This window comes from Acanthopagrus latus, chromosome 6 (genome assembly GCF_904848185.1).
Source record: "Acanthopagrus latus isolate v.2019 chromosome 6, fAcaLat1.1, whole genome shotgun sequence".
In the NCBI taxonomy this organism is placed as follows: Eukaryota; Metazoa; Chordata; class Actinopteri; order Spariformes; family Sparidae; genus Acanthopagrus; species Acanthopagrus latus.
This window is the reverse complement of record NC_051044.1, coordinates 17,524,627-17,548,889: the sequence shown is the minus strand read 5'-3', so window position 1 is coordinate 17,548,889 and position 24,263 is coordinate 17,524,627. Positions and strand designations below refer to the sequence as shown.

The 24,263-nt window shown below is 41.2% G+C and overlaps 1 protein-coding gene across 1 annotated transcript in view; it reads left to right on the top strand.

Annotated features, from left to right (window-relative positions):
• The first annotated feature begins 861 nt into the window (after nt 1–861).
• Nucleotides 862–24,263, top strand: part of tex264a (testis expressed 264, ER-phagy receptor a) — an 83,377-nt gene continuing 59,975 nt past the window's right edge. The window contains exons 1-2 of the mRNA XM_037100665.1: nt 862–1,384; nt 17,392–17,613. Coding sequence (XP_036956560.1) covers nt 1,127–1,384; nt 17,392–17,613 — 480 coding nt within the window. The 5' untranslated portion in view covers nt 862–1,126. The remainder of the gene's footprint in view (nt 1,385–17,391; nt 17,614–24,263) is intronic.

Below are 24,263 nucleotides of genomic sequence, written 5' to 3'. Positions count from 1 at the left end.
ATGTATTCAGGTTGGCGGAGGGGGAGCCAAACAAAGCTAAAAGGAGCATGAATAATGAATAATGAACTCATACATAAGTAACCGTTTGATAAAATGTTTGCTAGAACAGCTGCATAATGGAGGTATTCTTATGTTATGTGGTGAGCCGAAAAGTCTAATTAACAAGTGGTTGAAGAGATTTACAATAAGCATCATTTTCACCTCCACTTTAGTCAACATTGTCTGTCGAATCAGCTATGTTTCTTTCTTTTTCTTTTTTTCAGTAAAGCAGCTGTAAAATTTGAGTCAGGCATGCTATCATAACACTGACGCTTGTTCTCAAAACTTGTTTTGGCTTACACATTTGTGCCGACACAGTAAAATCGCCCGGACGCGCTTCATATTTTGTCCTCAACGAATTTCCATAGTTAGACGAACTTGACGTCAGCGGGACTTTGTCTGAACAAAACCCTCAATGTTTGACTGTCCAGCCGGTACAAACAGCACCGAAAATTATATGACAGCACCGATATACTGTAAATAAGTCCTTCGCATATTGTTCGGAGTACGGGAAATAAAATAATAATAATTTGATGAAAATACAGGAAATCGCCTCATTTTGTCCCCAGCTCTACCTCGTCTTTCCTCGCAGCCACCTGGGCTGTACCATCGTGATGAAACGAGGGGGTACCTTTATCCATAAACGCGTATGCTATGGTGACTAACTAAGATTTGTATCGATCTAGAGGAGAATTCTTTTTATTTATTAGTGTCTGTTTTATGTCAAGTTGCTATTTCGATGTTGTAATGAAATTTAATGAAATAGTCCTTTAAGAAAATATGCTGACTCCTCCCTCCTCTGACGCCGAGAGTGGTCTATACAGGAAGCATGTTCAACTGTTTGGGGAAATACCCATAAACAAACTGTCCCCACTGTCAACTTGAACGAGTGTTTCCTCCTTCGTGTCAGCAATTGCGCCTCTGAAAAACACGGTTAACATCCTCTCTTGCGCAGACACGTTGCTCTGGTGTCGTTTGGATCTGCTGGAGCAGAGTCTCGGTGCGTGTGTCACGGAGGGAGGACGTTTAGGCTCGGCAGGTTTTTGGTAGTATTGCATTGACTGTAGCTGAACCGCTTTGAGAAACAATGTCTGATTTAATTCTGCTGCTCCTGGCTGTCGTGCTCCTGGTGTGTTTGATGGTGACCATCGGGGGCTTCCTGCTGTACTCGGGACTACTGTCTGACGTGATTATAAAGACTGGGCCACCCCCTGTCAGAAATGTTACCATTGCTTATAAATTCAAAGAGGGATCATACAAGGACTGCGGTGCAGCCTACACAGAGAGCTGCAGCATCGGGCCAAAGCTGAGCTCCATTGGTGTCTTCTACGATGACCCCAAGCAGGTGAGACTCCGGGACTCAACACCTGTTAGTGTAATTGCACAGCACCGAGTCTTTGTTTACACTTGACCTCATGACATAACCACAAACCCCCAGTGCACTTTGTATCCTGATAAGATGTAACAGTTAGTCAGATATGCTCTGTTTAACCTGGACACAGTCGTAAAGGTCACACACAGGGGCTGATGCTGAAGCTTAGATTTAAACCATTTCAATATCTTATGAGTTGTGATTGTGTGTGGTACACCCAGCAACAGTCAGTGTTATAAGGCCCATGGAGATATGACAGTATAATGCAAATTGGATTGGACAAAAAAAAGCAATGTTGGTAAATAAATGTAATGGAAATATTTACAGTGTGTGACATTTTATAGCCCTGGCCAACAATATGTCACGCTGTTGTATATGACAAAGAAAAGCTGACATTTGAGAAGCTAAAACCAGCAGATGTTTTGGATTTTTGCTTTAAAGGTGCCATATGTAAAAATTTTGGTTTGAAATATTCAACAAGTACCTAAAACATTCAGCAACATAACATCTATGTATTGTGTTGCAGGGATATCTACCAAAGTTAGCATGCGAAAAAACCAACACTTCCAGCTCTGAGTCAGGACTGCGGGCTGTCTTGAACCACGGCTAAATGAGCCATTTAGCTAACGGCAGCTACAGCTAGTCGTTAGCTAGCAGTTACCGGTTAATCTGGCGATACACTGCACCCTATTTGTTTGGAGTGACCTTGTTTCAACAAGTGGTCAGTTCTTGCATATCGCACCTTTAGACAAAAATGACAATTTCCGCAATTCGTCATTTGGTTCTGAATTATTTTTTTGTTTTAGAATCTCTGGAAGTTTTTATAGTAATTGTGTATATAGCTACAGTCTTGGATATATGACACGTGTAATGCACTCTCTAACTATGTAATTTGGTGTAATTCAGCATGCATGGCTTAAGGGGTTAAAAGTACAAGCAGCCTTTTGAAGGAACTGAGCCTGAATGATGAAACCAGTCAGCTGTTCAATGCCACGTTGCACTGTTGATACTTTTTTCCCCTCTCGTCTGTGGTTCCAGGGAGCTTCAGCATTTGTCTGCCTCTGACTCAAAGGTGGTAACCAGACTAGAAGAGGGGCAAGCTCAGCCTCTTCACGTGTGTCTGAAGACAGCTGCTACATGTCTGTAATAGTACACTTTATGATCTAGTTTAAATGGATTTGAAATTACAGTCACAATCCAGCTGCTAGAAGCAGCTGAACCCCTTTTGTCACCCTGATCCTCATTCAAAACCAAAGTTTATATAAATAGGTCATTTTTTTTTTATCTAGAGAGATCTGTGGCTTTATTCCGCTGTTCATCACGAGTTGTGTTTTTAGTCAACAAGAGATGTCTGCACAACAGCTGCTTGTTAGACGAGAATGTTTATCGAGTTCCCAGCTGATAGAGGAAGAGTACACACACACATATGGTGTGCAGTATGATAACATCTCTCCTAGGCATTCACGGCCATTCATGGCTCATTCCATGACTTAACAACAAATTTCACTGTGCAGCATGGTTTGCTCTTTGATTAGCTTTTATTGTGTAAGATGTGCTGACATTTGAGTTCTCAGTGCTTTATGGTGGGGTGAGTTAATCCATCTAACAAACAATATGGCAAAATAGAGGCTTTGGGTGGATCAGACAAAAGTTGGACAGCCTTTCTTTCTTTCTTTCTTTCTTTCTTTCTTTCTTTCTTTGTACATCACAATATCAACAAAACAACAAAAATGTTGTACAAGACAAACATTGTCCCAAATGTTTGGAACAATGTGTAAACCCAGAGAAATCCTCCATTTGGTCTACTTTACTGTATATTGACCACATAATTACCAAGCCATGGTGCCCAACGAGGGTATGTATGAGTTTGAATTCAGGGGCTTGCCACTGAACTCAGCACTTACCAGACATGTGAGTTCTTCCCTTTCTTTTTCCCTCTCCTCTGTGTAGTGTTACGTCCATAGAGTAAAGTAAACCTTACAGGTAATAATTATTATGAGAAGGAGATAAAAACTGACAGAGTCAATGAAGTTATTGATGTGTTTTTGAAAGCCTTTTAATCTAATAATCTGAACCCTATACAGAGGTTTGTTGTCATGCAGACTTCCTCTATTTATATCAAAGAAAAATGGGAAAAAGAGTTGAAGGAGCAAATAACTGAGGAGGAATGGTTTAATATTTGTAAAACACAGTGCACGGCCACTAGCTTTAGGTTTTGGAGTGCATTCAATTGGAAAAATATAGTCAGATTTTTTTTAACTCCAAACATTAGGAAGGAATCTGTATGTAACCAGCAACCATGCTGGAGACTATATGGACACATGGATGTAGCCCATATGCATATTTTTCGGTCTTGCCAAAAGATAATAGGATATTGGGATAAAATATGGTGGGGTACCCAAATCGTGTGTGATACTTTTGACACAAGATATAATGCCAAAAGTGGATGAGTATCTTGTTAAAGTTCTGTTGTCGGCAAGTAAAAAAGCAATAACAAGATCATGATATAAAGCAGAACCACCGACTGTGGAGCAGGGGTTGAGCACTGTGGAAGAAATATTTGTAATGGAAAAAATTACACATGAACTATGATTACAAGAGACACAATTTGAGGAAAAATGGGGAAAAATGGACAGATTATAGAACACAGCAAGAGGACACCACCATCACCACTGGACACTGATGTGTGAATAATTGCTTTGTGGAGTGTGTAAAACCTGACACTGTAATTGTTGAAAGAAAATTCTGAAGATGAATCCTCTTTTTCATCCCCCAAATTATTATGTAAACACTGAGTAAATCTTCCTATCTACCGCATGTCAGTAATTATCTTTGCATCAGAGCAGAATCTGACGGGACTCCAGGTGTCTCTTCTTCCAGAAGGTCTGGCTCTGCACCTGGCTCTCTCTTCTCTGATCAAAGTGCTTAACATAACAAGATCAGATGAAAACAAACATTAATAAAAATAGGAATAAACAGCAAAAGGTGCAATAAGATACCGGATATCAGCAAAGTTATACCAAAAAGCCAGACTTAAAAGATAGGTCTTGGCTACTTTTTAAAAGGATTTAGCTTTTGGAAGATCCAAGGGGAGAATGTTCCACAGTTCCGGGCCTTAGAAACAGAAGCATATGATAACTTGCTCTCTTCTACCGTGACATGCAGCATTCAGTCATGCCCAGCTACTGAGCCAAAATATAATTTCTCCTTTGTGGAAGAAAGAATATGGCACACTGGCAGCACTTTGTGTTTGTCTTTCTGCTTAGCTCTGCCAGTTTGTCTGCACCATGCTGTCCTTTTTTAAGTTAAGGCTTTTAGTGGAAACCCTGACTGACTGTGACTCATACCAGTGGAAAGTTACTGTAGGAGGCTCGTTTACGAGCTTTTGAAACTTTTTGAAACTTCTCTGCTGGTCAGAATTTGTGGATCATAAGGGACCATTGTGGGATTTTTCAGGTGTCTTGGCAGGGAACAGAAAGGTCTTTTTTACATGGATTGATGACCCTGTCCTGACGTCTTTTGTCTACTTTGTCTATTAGCCAAAGATTTATGGAACTCCGACTGTAGAAATCTAATAGACATTACAGAAAGGAGCTAAGCGTGAAAAGGTTTTAATTAACTGATTCAAAGTGTAGGACCCCAAACTGCAAATGTTCCATCAGCCTTTGACTTCCTGAACTGGAACGAGTAAGAAAAGCTTGGTCCACTGACTCAGAGAATAAGAGCCCAGTCATCCTCATAGTCTTAACATTTTTACTTGTTCAGTTGAATTAAAGCAAGAGGTGGAGTGATAATGGCATACAGTAAGCTTTAAATTCTTGAATTACCCTCTGTCACTGAAACCACCAAGGGCTGTAATCATAGCAGTTTGATCTGTTTGCTGTTTTCAGTGTTTGTTTTGTGACCTGCGAATTTGTTGCCCTTCTTAGTTTACAAAAGCCAAGAGTCTCTTTACTCAGCATTAACCACACACAGCCACGATTCCAAAAAGTTTGAGGTGCTGTGTAAAGTAGAATGTGATAATTCACTCATCCTTTTTGACATTTAGTCAATTAAAAACAGTACCCGGATAGTAAGTGTAATGTTTTACCTGTAAATATATGCTTATTCTGTTGCGAGCAACACACTGGATTGGGGGCAACTGGGAAAATGGAAAAATGAAAACCTGTTTGGAACATGTTCGTTGGTAACAGGTAATGGTATCATGAATTTGTTTGAAAGGGGTATTCTTGACCAGTCTGGTCCTTAGCAGCCCCCCTCCGCCGTGCCGTTTGTCATCCCAACAATTCAATTAAATTGATGTCTTTGGCGCGGTCGCCAATGTTTTTGTAATCAGGGTTGTAAGATAAACTGAAAATGGGAGAGATGCCATACGATAGTTAACAATAACATTTGTTTTGATCTATAAAATGCAGTATTTAAAGAATAAATATGGACACATATTTGAAGGTCAACTCTTAAGTTATTTGACTAATTTACAGTGGATTTTGCAACCAATGTTGAGACTTGACCTCAATATTTGTGGTGGCCACTTCATCCAGTGTAAGCAGCAGCCGGCTCTTTTCACTTTGCTGCCATGCGCTCATCAAAGTGTTCAGCAAAGCGTGTAATATTGATACAGCCCAGTCAAATCCCCAGTTCAAAATAAAAAAAAAAAAAAAAAAAAATCCTGTTATTCCTGTCACGACTCCTTTGAGGAAAAATCAACACTGAAAAATCAATATTTGAGTTTTTGAAAAAACGTGTAGATGTATTTTTCCGCATCCCTTGTCGTTCTAGCGGAGCGGAATTTATAGAAAATGACTGATTAATTAATGCTGTCTTGCTTTCATGTTGTCAACAAAAGTTCTCACTGACAGACAAGAGTCCCCTTCACAAGGTTTCCACTCAGTTTGCCATTTTTGAACACAAACACTAACACAGATGGGCTCATATACCACTAACACGGCTTCTGAAGTTTTTGAGGAACATCTAAATGTGTTGCATTGGATTATTTAATGAGGTGATATTTTTCATTCATTAGCACACAAGCAAGCTGGAAACCATACACTGGATGTTATTGGACTGTTTGCTTGCCGCACACTACAGCCACTAGATGGCAGTCTTGGCATTGAAATTGAGTTTTCTTGGAGGCGGGCACATCCTCAAAACCACGCTGATCTTCATGTTTAATTTATCACCGTGGCCTAAGCAGTGCGAGTCAGCCTCTTATAATTCATTCAGTCAAAATTGAATTTCATTATATTACAATACATTTTCAAACCTGCTCAAGTGGCTGTGTGGTAATTGGTCACTGTGACACTACACCAGTGCTTTTCATTCCTGGATTCAGAGTAGAGCTGGTTTTTCAACAAATTGCGGTCATTTGCATTCACCGCGCATCCGAGTTGTAATATGGTCTTTATTTAATGACTGCGATGAAAACCAGCAGGTTCCGTGTGTCCTTCAAAACCAACTACGCCGACGGATCGAATTGATCGCTGAATATGGAAAGAGCAGGCTTCTGTTACAGTGACTTATCTGCTGTTATATATCAAGCCAGGCAGCTCTTTGTGGACTGTTTGATTTCACTGGTCTAAACTGGTAAAGGTGGCTGGCTGACATCCTCACCTCACTCGGCTGAGACGCTCCAGGCAACACCAATTAGCACTAAATCAGGCTGCTCTTCTCGATGCCTCGAGCTTGCGTACGTCCACTCATGCATGCACGTGTTTGCATGTACGCTCATAATTGCCGTCACTTATTATCTGAAAGGCCGGAGGGATTGAACAGTTTAGCGGTTTGCCTCACAGGGGTCAACTCAGCTGGACGGTGACCCACAGCATTGGAGGTTACACTTAAAACTCAACAAAACAACTCGAGGCAGAGTTGCCTCAGGCTCTGCTGTAATGGAGCTTTGACACGAGTGCTGAACAAATCCCAGACTGGATAAAGTACAAAGTAAATCATTGAATTCCTTGGCTCTGGGTCTCTGTTGTGTTGGAAATGGCAAGGAGTAAAAATCCACCTGCAGGCTGCCTGTCTGCAAGGAACCTCCAGAGTAAAAGTCATTAATGAGAGTGGGCAGCAGTGAATACTCAGATGCTGGTGTTGTATGTCAGGATATAACTACCAGAGAGTAAGAAAGGCGAAGATAAATGCCACTTAATTATCTCAGTAGAATTAGTAGCTCATAAAAAAATTATGGATGTACAATTTATTTAGCCATTACACTGTCTACAGTACAGTGGGGCTGCAACTAAAGATTATTTTTACGATTATGGTTTAATCGTTTTGTCTATGAAATATGTTTTTAAAAAAAAAGAAAAAATAAGAGCTGCTTCTTTTGTCCATTGAGCAGTCCAGAACCCACAGACTGTTTTTCATGAATGACATAGAAAAGCAGAAAATCCTTACAGTCATGAAGCTGGACAAGCTAATGTTTTGACGTTTGCTTGGAAAATGACTGAAACAGTTCATTCATTATCAGAATAACTGACTGTTTTTCTTTCAGTCAACTCGTGAACTAATCGATGCAGCTCTAGTCTGCGGGAGATATGATCAGTGTCCGCCCATACTTGGTAGAAGTTGGTAGACATATGCAGCTCTTTGGTTCATCCCTCTGATCCACTGAATTCCCCACTTTGTTTTAGCTTCTGAAGCGAACACACTCACGGCTCCCCATGACAAGCAGGAGAAAATGAAATGTCATGTGTGGACATATATGGGAGCATCAGTGAGAGATGAGGCGAGCCGTGGGACTGCCTCGGAAGGGGGGTCTAAATTGGTAGGAGTCTGACTCACCTTGAGAGTCTCGCAGTGCTCCAATTCATCAATCGGAATTTCAGATCAGAGCAGTGCGCATCGGCGTACTCCCAGTCAAATTTATTAGCATTTTACTGCCGCTTGTCTGTCGGTCGACAGCAACAACATGAAAGGGGGGGCTTCTGGCAAGGAGTTGCTGCTTTTTAAAGGTGGATATAAAATCAGAAATAAATACGCCGATGCTCTGGAGTCTCGTCCCACAGGTCTACAAGTCAATATTATGCAAGCATTGGACATGCTGGCTCTCCATATCGTAAAAGCCCACCATTAATATTTATGTGGATGTCTGTTGTGAATGAGAGTGTGCAAAACCACACTGTGAAAAAAACAATAACATGTCCAGAAGAAACAGTCTCTGTAAAATTACAGCAAAATACTGTACATAATTTAACTGATTTACAGCTTTCCACCGTATTCTCATTCTTTGTCACTCTCGGTTTAAAATGTGATAAAATTAAGAAATGCTGCATAATTATATTTAAGTCTACATTTTGAATGTTGCTTCCTTTAAATAGCAGCATAATTATGTTATCTCAAAATTTGCTTACTTCTAAATCTGATTGAATATTTTCTGCCTCGGTAATCTGCCAATAAATGTTCTTCCTATGTGCATGAATTTCAGTTTAGCACTGATTAATCGGCCAACAAACTATTACAATGTGGTGTTTATCCACCAAAGCTTGCTGCTTTGAGGCAGGAGGTGTCAGAATTAAGATGTTAAGTTAGTTTGCGAAATACATCGACATCCAATCATTTCCCCTTTTCAGAATATCTCTAATATAAGCTTGTGCTGTCCCTGAAAGCTATCATGTCAGACACGCCAGCTGAAGCATGTCAGTGCAGTAATGTAGCTGATTGAAACTTAAGCACCAGAGCGTCTCTTCCCACTCATCCTGCAGCTCAGCGGTACGACGCTGTGATGGTGGTGGTTTGAGTCTGTTGAGTCTGTAGCTAACTATGTTGCTATTTTCAAAACCTTGTCCGCTGAATGGAATAACAGACAATGATAATAATAACAGACATTTATCAGTAACATGGCACATATTCACACCAAACTGATGTGTTAATGCTTCTCAACCAGAAAATGTAAAACGACTGTATTGGTTTGTGTTTTTACACTGATAACTACTGGTGTCACACTCAAAACCTTTAAAAACTGTGTCATTAAACTGTGGATTTGTGTAATTTAAAGATGTTGATCATACTTTACAGGAGGTATTTTGTCTCATTTTTGATAAAAGACATTTTTTAAGGGCATAAGGCAGAAGTAAATTAAACAGAGGGCTGCTCTTTAATCCTGAAACGGTTGTAAGTGTCTTTTTAGAATGCTGTTTTGATCTGATTCCACAAACTGTGCAGCAAGAGAAAGACATTACTCTGCAAGCTGACATGTTACGATTAGTCAGTGAAACAAGATGGTGAAGAATGCCTTTAAATCTTCTGCACCATCAATTCTGTGACATGTATTGGCTCTTCACCATGTCTTATGATGCGCAGGATATTGGATTACACAGACGAATATTTATCAGAGCAGCTTTCGCAGAGCAAGGAGGTGGAGAAGGAGAGTTGAAGATTTGTAGAGAGGGAAGTGAGCCTATGCAGGGAGGAGGCAGGAATTGATTCATATGTCCTATTGGACAAGATTATCTCCCTGCTCTGTGACATCTGGCTGGAGGAGTGCCACACTGTGTCCAGCTGGCGAAGGAGCGGTGAACCAGCTCAACAACTGTGGCGAAGGAAAACTGTGTCCTGCCTCCCTCAAGCAGGCTGCTTATCCTCGCCAGTAATTATACATGCCAGAACTCCCAGGATGCCATGTGTAATTACCAGCTAAGTCTGAGAACAGCCTAAAGGCACCGAGCTGCTTGGTGAAAGAGAGAGTGAGAGAGAGAGAGAGTCAGAAAAAAAAAAAAAAGATTTCCATTGGCTTCTGACTCGAGGGGGCATTGGGCCTCACGCCTCGTCACTACAGAGGATGAATAATCTGATTTGGGTGCTTGAGGGTCCCCACCTTCCATAGAAGAACATGTTGATCTTTGTAATTTGATACATTTTAATTTGCCATCTTCAAGTTGCTTAATATTATATCAGTTGGAATGACGGTTGGTTTTTCTTTGTGCCCAAATTGTAAAATGGTCCTGCTTCATGAGTTTGCTTTAACTGCAGGGCTGGTCAATATGTCAATATTATATCGTTATGAGACGAACTATCGTCTTAGATTTTAGATATGATGTGACTTGATAGGCCCTATTTAGGCAGTCTAAAGAGCAAAGCGTTGGTGCGTTTAGGGTGTGTCCAAGCCCATTTGTGGCAGTGCTTGGACTCTGAATTGTGTTTTGGGTGGAACATGAATCAGTCCGAGTGTTAGACAGTATCACTCATCTGCGCTGAGGAAAAATGATGTGATCCCCACTGCTGGACCCGCCATTTTACAATAATATGCAATTACTGCTCCATTAATTCCACTGCAAACCACCCATCACAGCATACCTGTTGTCCCAGTGCTGCGCAGCCCTATTAGTTTCAATTTGCTTCCTGGTGACTGTGTCTCTGCTGCCTCGTCCGCCTGCAGGAGGGCAAGTGGCTTCCAATCAGCTCAGACAGCTCCAGAGAGGTTAGGCGCCCTGGCATGCTGAGGCGAAAGACAGCATCTTGTTGGGAGATTGCTTATCCCGTAGTCCTCTGTTCTTCTTGCTCCACATGTGTCAGGTCCTCTGCTTGTTCATGGAAGCACCCCGAACGCCACCTGTCTTGGTACTTCTGATATAGAAATAAAATTGTACTGTGTACTTGATGAGAGAGCTCCTCAGCAAAGGCAGTGATGTGTATTGTTGTGATCATGATTGGACTTTAGATTCAAAGGATTTTTGATGGGCTGTTATGAGCTCTTTACAAACTCTGTGTTTATTTATCTCGCTATCCTAGATATCATAACTCAGTAACTGAAAAAAATGTGTTACTCTGTGATAATGACACAAATTACTTGTGATCTCAAGAAAACAGATAGATAGTGATATAGTGAACTCATTATTACAAGAAAACGGAGGTATCTCCTCAGTTTTCTCGTAACACCAAGATAAAATGTTGGGGGTTAGGGTTAGGGTTAGTTTGATGTTTTGCTCTCAAGCTCAACATTTTTGCAATTTTTAAAAAATTTCACTGGCACATTTAAGTTGTTGGATTGCGCACTTCAAGAGGCAGAGAATATCCTTGTTTTCTCCCTCATAGCAGTGCGACTATGTTGTCTTTGCATGGTTTATATGGTTCATTTAAAGAGTGAGCTGACGTTACGCTCTTTCAATGTTAATCACTCCCACTCTGCTAATTTAGCTTTGCTTTTTGCTCCTCGCTCGCTTGGCAGTTGTGTTTTAACGAGTGTTGTAATGGACCTTGGTCAGGCAGGCAGAGTATGCTACGCTCATTACGATCTCTGTCTTTAAGTCACAGCAAGGCGGAGTGGTGGCTGCCTGCTTGTCAACCCCTGTCCTCCCTGACCTGCTCACACTTCAGAAATGACCAACTGTAAATGGGGCCAGCGCTCCAAGCAATGTCACATCCCAGGTGGTGATAGCCAGGAGGGGAAGAGATTCAGGGCCAAGAGGAGCAAAGATGAAGAGAGTAAATCCTCATTACGTGCCTGCTAATAAAGAATTACCTCTGTCAGCTGTACCTTTTTATTGTTGGAGAGCCTTCATCCATCAAAAAAAGGCCCTTGTAGCCTCAAGCAAAGAATTGCTTTTGAAATTACTTTCTCTCCCAACAGGTCCTTGGAGACATGGCTTAGGGGAATCAGGTAGAGATGAGAATGGCACCATTTGTGCAGGAAAGCCATCTTAGAGTCCCGTGGGCCACAAGCTCTACCAAAGTTGGCTTTATGTGCCTTTTTTCTCCCCCCATTTTAACAAGCTCACTTAGCATAGTGAAGTGCAGGGAGTGAATGTTTGCATGAAACCAACAGAGACATTGAGATGAAACGAGACATTTCTGTAAATTCTGCCATGTGCTTTGAAATTTTTACAAGTCACTGCAAACTGAATTGGCTTTCTGCAGCTTGCTACAGAATCGCAACATGTCAGTGTTCAGTTTCAGAGGTAAACGCTCCACAGTCCTCCCCATTATCTGACTCTCTGCCACTCAACTCCGGCCAATCAAAAGCCACAGCCGGCTTTCCTTAGCGACCAGTGAGGAATGGAATCGCACGCTGTCTTCCAAATACACAGCTTTGGCAGCAGCTGACTTTAAGAGCACCGCTGCGCAGCACGGACAGCATCTGAGAATTTCTACCTCTTGCGGCGTTAGAATTTCAGACACACACAAAACAACTTCGGTGGGGAAGACGAGACAAGTCAAGTACATGGAGTGGTGTTCCTCTCTTTCCTAATTGCCTGCAGTCTCAGGGGTGTGTTATCTGGAGGGAAACAGAGATGAGATGCAGTCAGGGCTGCTGTTTGTTCTTGCCACTGTGTGGGATGTGAATGATAGCTGGAGCCCTGAATGATATCATTAGTGAACTACTGGTTTGGCTAACAGACTGTAGTCTATCAGTGCAGAGAGCATGAGAGATAGCGAGATGGTAAGATACAGAAACAAGGCCGTGGGAGGACAGTTGTTATCCCCTCTGTGTTTGGATGGTTATTGTTGCTTCTTATCATAGACCACCAGTGTTGACAGGGAGTAGCTCTGTGCAGCAGGCTTGTTGACAGCCCATACGTTTGATGCCTTCATGTAGGAGAGAGAGCGATGCAGAGCAACTGCTGCACACAAATCCTTTTAGATGAGGATGTACAGTGCACAATGAATTTGTTAACAAAAGGCAGAGAAACAATTGCATTAGTATAGCATGAAGGGAAGGGTGATTTAGTCTATATATAGTAAAGAAGGTATATTGTTTTACTCTTAAAGATAGTGTCCAAATGAATGATAATAAGCTAAATGTGATCAAAAACAGTTTTTTTTACCTGTATAAAATGTTTTGATTTATTACATGATGATGGACAAACATATTTTGCAATGTCGACTTATATGGGTCCAGCTCCAGACCCCCTGTGACCCTGAAAATGATAGGCAGGTTCAGATAATGGATGGATGGATTATTTTTATATGCACACATTTAACATATGGTGAATACAGATGTCCGCTTTAATGGTGATGGATAAATTGTAGTTTTTAATAATCGATGCGATATAAAGGTGCGTGACAGACACAAAAGACTGCCTGAAACAGGATGAATGAGAAAACCATTTTATTTACACACACCATGCATTCACACTTAGTATGTGAACCTTTGAGCCATCAGCTGGAGCCCTGGGTGGATGGTTCAGACATTCACAGCAGTCGACCAAACAGACCTCACACTGGATCCTGAGGGGGATCACTTTAAACTCAAACTGAAGCAATGTTTGAAGAGGGATCAGTCGTGTAGTCATGAATGATCTGGTGCTTTTTGTTTTATGGTGTTTTATTATACAGCACTGTATTACAGATAGTGTTTTATATTCTTCCTGTATGTATTGCTGGATTGCTGAGTGATTGTTGTCTGTTGTGTATTTGTTGTTGAATTTGATGTATTTAAAGGCCCTTTCAGGGACAAGCATTGCAAATGAGCTTTGGCTATTAATGCTCTGATGTGTGGTATCAGTTTACATGAGGGTTAGGGTTAAGGTTAGGGTTAGATACTTGTCTCAATACAGAGTCATGTCATGTCATTGTCCGAACCGCTTATCCCTTTCCATGGGGTTGCGGGGTGTTGCTGCTGGAGCCAATCCCAGCCTTGTCTCAGGGCGAGGGCAGGGTACTCCCTGGATAAGTCGCCAGCTCATCGCAGGGCCGCCCCTGTCTCAATACAAACAAACATTGAATAAATAAATAAATAAATACATAAATGATTAAGATGAAGCCCCTGCTAACGGTCAGATACCCTCAGATTAACTGTCACTTCGGTGGCGGTTGTGAGGTTAGCTAGTGTGACAGTTGTTGAAGGATAAAAGAGCAAATGTGGGTATTTATTGCAAGTCATGTAGTCATTGCAATATTTTAAAAAGAGTTTACTCATATCTACTGCCATGCTGTTATATGTGTAAGGCTGTACAGCAATACTTTTAGCAAAACACTTATGTCATCATGCTAACATTCTCTCAAAGTAATGTAAAGCAGTGATGTGTTGCAGGTTGGTGATGTCCACCATTTTAGTTTAACGCAAGAGCATGCTAACATTTACTAATTAGCATTAAAGGTAGGGGTATAACTGAGGCAGATGGAATGTTATTTGTTTTGCTAGTTGATGGTTATTCGCAAAAGAATAAGTCAGGTGATCAAGTTGGTGATGTTGATATGGTTTCTGACTCCACAAACTCATTTTAACATGTGATCTCGTCAATAGGCTATATGTTACCGGGGTTTAAAATAGAACTGTCTACTTTACTTCCACGGCCGTTGCGAAAGACTGTTTTTGCAGTGACTCACTGCTTCATTGTCAGTAAATCTATTACATCTCATGTTGCCTTGAATGAATAAATCCCTGTCAGAAGCAGGGGATCTGTGTTCTCTGACTCACTGTTCAACATGGTGGCAAGGGTCTCTGTCAGGTGACAGCAAAGATTATCTGCTCACACAGAACAGGCACTGTCAGTCATTATTATTACCAACACGACACAGACATTAAGAGGCCATGAGGGTTAGGGGTGGGATGATCAAATAGACCTATCTCAGCCGGGGGGGATCTCACCGGCAGCCAACCGCGCTGAATTACGCCACAAAAGCTGCTGTATGAACAAAGTAGGACAGCAGGAACAGTGTGTAGCCGCGCAATGCAGGCCGCACAAAAATATCTCTGAATGTGAGAAATGAGATGGAAAAGAAGAGAGGGTTGTGGCGTTTAGATGTGTTAATTATGCAAAGATGCCAGGGACATGAAGATGAGTGTTGCTGGCTTCCATCTGTGCCCCCTCGGTGCCAGCCCTTCACAGACCGCCACTGTCACAGAGCACAAACCAGCAGCAAGTCTTAAAGGACCAGGCCAGGGTTTTTGTGTGTTTTATCCAATTACATACACATATACTTTTTTTTTTTCTTCTTCTACCAATGATGCTATTAATCATGCTGTTCAGACACGCTCTGGTTCCCAGTTCTCAGTGCAGAATCAAAATCACCTTGCATTTTCAATCATCAATTGGGAATAGGGATGCTAATGATAATTATAAATTGATTAATCACTGTTAAGACTTGAACTGATTAAAATATTTTAACCGACAATCAGAGACGGGTAGAAGTACATCAAAGAGCATCATCAAAACCTCCAGGTAACAGATAATTAATTGTTAAGGCGGCCGACAATCAATTAAAGAAATTGCTTGAAATGTCCTAAAAGATTGTTTGTGTTAACATGACGTTACTCGTTATTATGACTGCAACTGCTAAAATCAAAAATGTATAGATAAACAAATATGCCATTGAATGCACCAAAATAAATGTAGGAATTAATTATTAATTCTTTTTTCAATTTATATATATATATATATATATATATATATATATATATATATATATATATATATATATATATATATATATATAATTTTTTTTTTCATTGCTTTCTGCATTTATTTAGTTGCTCATTTGATAAATACCCTTAAGTTATCACTTAAGATTTGTTTATTTTTTACTTGCAATAAAACATTTATTTTAATGATTTATTATAAAATGACAATTAAGTTGTATTGTATCGTTTCGTATCATATCATATCGTATTGTATTGTATAGTATCATATCGCTCCATTTATTTTTTACTCTAAATAAGTGGTCTGTCACTCACAGCCAATCACAGCATTGCAGGGTGGGACTAGGCAGAACAATCTTAGGAGAAAAAAAATAATGTGGTATCGTCATTTACAGCCGCTTTGATCAGGACTCTGATCTTGACCATAATTTATGCAGAAAATGTTGTCATACTGTGCAGAAATTAATGGAAAACTGTGATGTCACTAGTTTCCTGAGGCCTATTAGATTATTACTCCGTGAATAATCTGTTCATAATATCTTACAACAATGTGCCATTGTTATTGGCAGTTGTCTAAATAAATGATTATAATACATTTGGCCCCTTCCCTGTCTGAAAGTTGGGTGACATTTACTTAGACATCTAACATGTTATGGCAAGATCTAGAAAACTGGCCAGAAACGTGCTAAGTGTACTGAAGTGATTTTTAGTTAACTGACAAAAACATGCAAAAAAAAGAGGGGGGAAAAAAGCCTGCATTGTCCTTCAGCAGCAGCAGCAGCAGCAGCAGCTCCCACTGAATGTGTGAATGTCTGCAAACAGATGTGAGTGGGAGAATCTCTGTCAGATCCTCTTCTGACTGACAATTCGCTCAGTGATTGTGATCGCTGTGTCTCTCTCATCTGCATGCAGACATGTGGGCACATAAAGAAACATTATTGTGGCAGAGAGACGCTTTGTAGCGACGGAGACCAAGCCTCTATGTCGGCTTGAATCAGCTCTCCTCAAGAGTCATCAGGCAAGACAACAAAACAGTCCCTGCATGTTTCAGGGTTGCTGTTCTGAAGCAAAAACTACAATTTTGTTTTTTTTTTTGGGGGGGGGGGTCAAGTATCTCGGTATTAATTGTCACGACCAGCTAAGACACCACAACATTGTGAAGATTTATCAACATTTCCTAATTTCCATATATTTGTAGTTGAGAAGAAATAATGTGTGGTTGCAACCATTTGTTCGTTTTCCTGTGAAACCTGGGTAAAATGCAAAAAAGGTTATTAGCAACAAGATTTTATTATTGTACTTTTAATAATGTCAGCATGGTACATGGTGTAACATGCGTGACCATACCTTGACTAACATGCTTCTCAGCTAAGATGCGATATGAACTGCCACATATGTGAGCTGGCTGTTGGAGGTCTACCAGTGCTGGCAGCCTTCTGTCCAGTGCCACTCGACGGTGCTATGTCTCCAACAGTTTAAATCAAACAAGTTCTATTTTTACTTCCGCGTTTGTGTTTTGCGCTGAAGGAGCATTAACCTCCCCTGTCACCGAGTGTTATTGTATGTGTTTGATGATTGTATTGATACGTTGGTAGTGCTCTGATGTGACTGACTAAAGTGTTTTAAGTGGCGTTGTAAATGTGTATTTGTATGATATATATCCATTCTTCCCCTCCTTCAGAGGCCGGCAGAGAAATGCCGCTACGTGGTGGGCAGTGTCCTGTCTGAGGGTGAAGAGAAGCCCGACGAAGAACTGCAGAAGCTGTATGAGCAGTTTGGCTTCAAGGTGTTTTCTCTGCCTGAAGTGAGCCACGCTGTGACCACCAGCTTCCCCTGCACCACCCCTCTGTCCCATGTGCTGGGACCTTACAGGGTCTACCCCAGGCTTGCTTCCTACATTGAGGTACGGACAGTATGAATGTTGACATACTAAACCTGTTACCAGTGGAGTCTTTAGCCACGTAGTATCAATGTTGTCTCTTTTATTGACAAATTAGAAGGGTAATGTTTTGAGCAGTGTGCATGTCTCCAGTGTTTACAGTTTGTTTTTACTTATTTTGTAGCCCTCTCCCACATGAAAATGTACGACGGGGATATTCTTCTATTCTCTTTCTTATGTTCTTTTTATGCCGTGGATGGCAATCATCTTGTGATCATGTCTGTCCTCCTTTCTGCTTCCTGCTTGTCAAAAGACCGTCACTCATCTGTTGTTTAATTCATCACATGAGCAGATGAGGTCCTTAACGTAGATTAAGAATAGATGAAGTAGTAGGAAATGAAGGTTCGTCTGAAGTCCTGCGGCCCATGTGCAGGGCCCCATGTCCTCAGGACAGGCCTCAAAAAGCTATTGACATTTAGTGATGACATTTAGACACATGGATTCATTTAGGGGCATCCCACTGCATGAATAATGCTCCACGCGTGCTGGTGTGTGAGCGCACGCACATGCGTACTCGCACGCCGTCCATCTGTTTTTGTAAGCTTTTGTCTTTTCACAGGAGGAAAAATACGTTGTATGTACCATCACGTCTTCTCACATTTACCCTCTGTGGCTGAAACAAACTTTTCTTTCTCTTAACACAAACCTGTTCAACGGCAAGAGGGTTCACATTTGAGTGCAGAAATTCATTAGTGTTACTCTCTAACTCTGTGAACCTTTTTTGTGTGTTATCAGTAAACGGCAGTGTTTGATTTGCCCAATGCATCAAAAGCATGCGATGGTTCCGTTGTGCCGTCGGAGTCGTGCTTTACTGCGTTGAGTCCTCAATCTGCTGCAGTGTTGTGACGAACACGCGACAGTAAAGGGGGTTGAGGACCCCGCTGATTGTTCATTGGCTGAATTTAGCTCTGCCAGCAAATCAAAGCCATGCTAAAGATAGCCCGTGTGTTGTAGGCAGACCATTTTTGAAAGGTCTCGGCTGTATAATTGACGTTCATCCTGGCCTTGATTCAGAGTTTATTGTACTAGGTAGATGAAATTTCTTGCACTGATGACAAAGTCTCTAATGTGTTTATTTGTAAGACAACACAAAAGTTTTATTGTAAATAATGTGGGATGAGGTTGAAAAATGGATTTAAACACTGTCTCCCATTTTAGTGTGGATTATTCTCCTTATACAGTCAGCAGCTGCTTCTTTTCACCTGCCCTGGTGGTCTTACACTCAGATATCACCGCCCTGAAGGCAGGTAGCTCGACCATGAAGTGGAATTTGCTAGCGCATCGACCAGGGAACCTTAAAAAAAGAGGGGTCATTACGCCACCAAATCAATTGGTGCCAGACTGTTTAAAGCTGTATTGAAAGCAATGCGAGATGCCAGAAAGGCACAAAAACCACATCATATGAACGTAGTATGACTTCTGATGAAGAAATGCCTCCAGGAAAATGAAAGAAGACACTTCAGAGAGCAGGTTAGCAACTGATTTTGTTTGGTAAAGGCTCCTGTTTGCACTGTAATTGCAGTCTTGTCAGGGATATTTGGCCGGACCTGCCACGTTTAGCCCTGTCAAACATTTGGGACAAAAATCAGTCATTAACCTGCTCTCTGAGGTGGGTTCTTTCATATTCTGGAGGCAAACGATCCCCTGTCAGCTTCCCACTGAGTAAACACTAACGCATGTTTTTGTTGCTGTTTGGGTGGGCGGGGAGTGCTGTTGCCAGAAAAAAAAATAACTTTGGTTGCATTAAAACAATGAGTTAAAATTAATAATAGCAACATTATGATGTGTGACGTTAAACGGGAAACAGACTTGTCACAACCTCTTTTACACATTTAGGATGCAGTGGTGATATCACTCCTGACCTACAAATTCTAATCCTTAAGGAAACACTGTCTGGTCAACTTATCATAGTTTACCAGCTCTCTCATCTTTTTTGCAGTTTGGTCTCCGCGGCACTTTGCATACTGTAACAGCCGACATCAGAGGTCAGGACAAACTCTTAACATGTGCGCTGACACAGACTAAGCGGTCTGAAGGCATGGCATAGCGTCCCTCCACGTTAAAATTTAGTAGTACTCCCTTTTAGGCTCCAGAGCCGTTACATAATCATGGCCAGTGTCAGTGTGAATCTTCTGAGCGTGCAGCTCGCGTTGTCAAGTTAGCTGATAACACCATAGAGAAAAGCATGAGTTTTTACTCCATCGCACTTGTTGGCAATACGGCAGAAGTGCTTGTCGCAGCCCATCAGTTGACCTGAGTGCTGTGACAGGTTGTTAAGGAGCTGCTCTCCTACACTACATGGGTTAATAACACACTAACATCCAGTTTGAGCTGTGGAGTGGCAAGTGCACTATGCATACTAGCTAGAGTGAGGATAATGAATAATGGAGCATGGTTGTGAGAGGCTTGGTTAGAGGGTGGTATGTGAATGTGCTAGAAATGTGTGCCTATATACTGCATGTATGATTAATTGAGTAGGTTTGTAGAATGAGGGACTTCGTAGTGAGGGAAACACTTGTGTGTCTGTGTGTGTGTGACATACCTTTGCACCCCATGTATACTGTAAATTCAGATTTTTATGCAAAATGTATGCTAATCTTTGAACAAATACAAAAATGGAACTGCAACAAGCTGTGATATGATTCTTTTATCGAGTAGACATTAGTAACATAGATGTGTGTGAGGAAACATTGCTTACACATCCAGAAGACACAGCGCTCGGTTAGCATTCAAAATGTTGAATATCTAATGGTAAATACAGACTTTGGTGACATGGCCCTCAGATTCCTGCTCCTTCTGGACGGCAGACAAAAATGTGGCAACCGTTAATGATGAAACCACAGGCTTTCCAAGGAACCTTGTGTATGACTACATGTTTGACTGTGTATCAAAAATCACGTCTTGCGAGTGGGGTGATATTACCTTCAAGTTTTTGTTTTATTTTTGCGGTAAAAATAAAAAACAAACACCGTGTTTGTTGGTGTCCAATACGAGCAAAAACGATAAAATAAAAATCCAATGGATGTTCGACTTCCTTGGATGGTGGGAGCAGATGAAGATGTTTGTGTCGGTTCTCGCAGATGACGGCACAAGTTGTGGTGCTTTAGCAGCAAGGAAACAGTAGTTTCTGGATGTAACTCTAGTTCTATGAGTACCTGTTTAGCCCCCTTAACTGCCTGTTATCGCAGCCACAGTAAAGCACGCTAAAACACTTTTACCTTTGGATAGTAAAAAAGTATGAATATATGACTTTGGTTAAAAAAAAAAAAAACAACAACACAAAATTATTAATGCCATTGCATTAATTTGAAGTCATGTTTCTGGCCACCTGTAAAATGTCCAATATTCACATTTTTCAAACTCTGCTTTCATCTTCAATACCTCCTAAGGGGGAAAGAAAACTAATTCTTTGGCTGCTTCATACTCCACTATATTCACGAGCTAGCTGATAATTGTACGGTTCGTTTGGCACTCTGAAGGTCCCGTACTGCAGAGCTTTTTTAATCCTGCACGTGGAATGGACCAAAATTGTTTGCTAAACCACGCTAAAATGCACGGTATCACCAGGAATTACTACCTGACTGGATCACCACACAACAGAGTTGGGCAGTATTTCCTGTCACTATGAGCGACTCATATAAAACTTTGATTAGTGCAGCTTTAAGCCTTGAAATCCTCAGTCAAATTATGCAAACCGGTGCTGCCAGCGACACTTGGGAGGCCAGACTGGTGAGGTGGGCTTAGTGTCTGGCGGTGTGCCCAGCCTTCAGCGTGAAAGTGCTTTCACTGAGGCTCTATACGACTCCTGGCCTCCACAGTGCCTCACTTATCAGACAGCAGGTTAACTGCATAACTGCCCTTTTTCACTTCAATGCTTTTCTCTGGCCCAATAGCGCCATCTCCACACCAGCTTACCTTGCCTTATCTCTTCCCCACACAACACTTAAGCTACACACTCACACACACAGGGAGGTAAAATTGTGGCTTAGAAGATCTGAAGTAGTTGATAGTTGTTCACTGTGTTTAATCCTGATGTTTTGAACGTGCTGTCAATGATCACAGGGTATCAATGGATTTGTGGTTTCGGCTGAATGTGAGATCTTGGTAATTCAGCTCAGCAGCTGTGTATTCATGTCAATCTAAATGACAGCAAGTGAGTGAGTGGGTATTGGCACAGGATGCTCGGGATCGTGTCATTTCCCGTCTAAAAAGCCCATGGTGAAAGACGGAAATATGAGCAGATAAAGAAGTAGCTGTCACACTATATCATAGGATTTGTCAAAAGCACCTTTCTCGAGATCCAAACAATGAAAGCAAACAATCACTGGGCTGTTATTTTGGTGTCTGCGTCAAACAAAACTCCCAACAGTTCCTGTTGGGAGAAAGAAGATGAGAAACGGATAGCTCCCGTCCGTTTGGTAATCCATTTATCTGAATCAAGCTTATAGAGTCATAAAAGCATTATCATTTTATCAGATTTCACTCCAAACTCACAGTTTGCCTTGCAGGTCCCACAACAATTAAAATGCATCTGTAAAGCCCCATAGAATATCTTGGTTGTGTTCAATCGTTGTGCTGTTAGGTTGATTACATTGTGTGTATAGAGGAATGATGTTCTATTTAGAGTAGAAGGAATAATAAGCAGTGCTGTCACAATTTCAGCTCATAAACACATACAAAACATTTTTTTTTTTTTTTGAAGTTTTAAATTTACTGTCTAGAAATAAAGTCCAAGCAGTTTTCCACTGTCGCAATCATAAACAACATGAATATTGCTTAGAGCTCAGCATGAATTACTAATCCCGGCATATGAACCCACACAGTTTTAGGTATATGGGTTTTTTTGTGTTTTTTTTGTGCAGCAGGTGAAGGAGTTTGTTCCTAAACAGCAGTATGGAGCTTTCTGGAGTCTCGGGAAAGATTGCTCCTGGAGACTCTGTAGTTCTGCTTGGGGAACTTAAATGCTCGCGTGGAGTGCATCTATGAAGATAAACGGACTGATACGCACCCAGGTGGTCTGAATAAAAGTAAATGATGGCAAATTGTCCCTGCAGTTTTCTGCAGTGTACTCATTTACTCACTTTGACCTCACACCTGGACACCTTAGGCAAATGACTGAGGATCAATGATCATTAAATGGGCCTACCATCATGTAGCTCGATTGGTCGATGGAGAAGGAAGCTGCTGAAAAGGTGGATTGGAAATGTTGCCCTAAAAGCTTAATTTCACCTCACGGAACTAAAGCAGTGGAAATTCCTTTGGCTGCCAATACAAAGTATGCCAAGCTTAATGATCTTGACAAATCCGGATAAAAATATCTGTTGTGAATTAAGTATACGTTATCACTGTGCTGATGTCAAATTCTGGCGTCGACTCCTCGCCTCTTGGTGTCTGTTTTCACCTCTTTAGTTAGTGGCACCTCCCCGCTCTCCCCCAGTGTTGATTCCTCACCTCCGTTCTGCTCATGCTTTATTCACCAGCCACTTTTTTCCGCCTTCTTTGATGTTATTATTTGTTGAATTAAATATAAAGTATTTGCTTCGCTTGTCCACAGCATCTATATTTCAAGCAATGGCCTGATTAGGGGTTAGCCAGTGGAACTGCGCTGATTTTCAGGTGTACCCACCGTGTAAACAACAACTGAGATGCCCCTCCGCTCTGGTTAGACGCTTCTCTCAGTGAATATAAATGTGTCTTGCTCAGTCACTTCCTCTGCACTGCTAATGGCAAAATGGATCCTGAATTATGGAATCATACCGTTTTATACTCCTTTACATTCATTCTCGGTTTGTAGAAAGTTTTCTATTTTTAGCATGTTGCTTCTTCTCGTCTTTGCATGTGTGTTGCTCATCAGCTATATGCTGTCTGTCAGTCAACCAGCAGGATAGTGAATGGGGAATTAGGACACTCCTGTAAAACAACCGCGTTTCTACCACCACCAGCAGCAATGCACAGTTCTGTCTGTACTGAACACTCACCCACAGAAACACACACACGCAGGCCATTTATTAATGATAATCCTAAATGATGTTACATGGTTATAAAGACAGTTATTTCCCTCTCAAAGTCAGGTAAAGGAATCCTCCCACTCGCTGCCTCACACCCCAGCATTTCTGAATATCACGCTTTATATTTCAGCTCTTTTTTTTTTTTTTTTTTCTCTTCTCTGGCTGACGGAGCTGAATTCAGGTACCAATTTGAAGAATGAATTGTTATACAGATAACAACTCGTTTCTTTTGGCTTTGTTCTATAGCATACTGACAGCACACACACTCACAGAACCATCTGGGCTCATACATAGTATAGCCTCTTAAAAGCTCTCTGTGGTATCTGATTATCTATTCAGGATTATTTTGAGGCGTTGTTCAGAGATTGTGTTTTATTCCTTTTTGTCCTGTCTTCCCCACCTGTCTCATTGTGCATAGTACACGGTAATGCAATATGCTAATAGGCTTTCCTCTCCTAATTATTTCGGATGGATACTGCGACAGAGAGGGGGCTTAACAAGACGGGGTTAACAGGTAATATTTTGACAGAGAGAAAGAGGGCAATGCCTCGAAGTGTAATTGCACAAGTTTAGTTTTCAACGATGGGCTTGAAGTAAAATATTTTG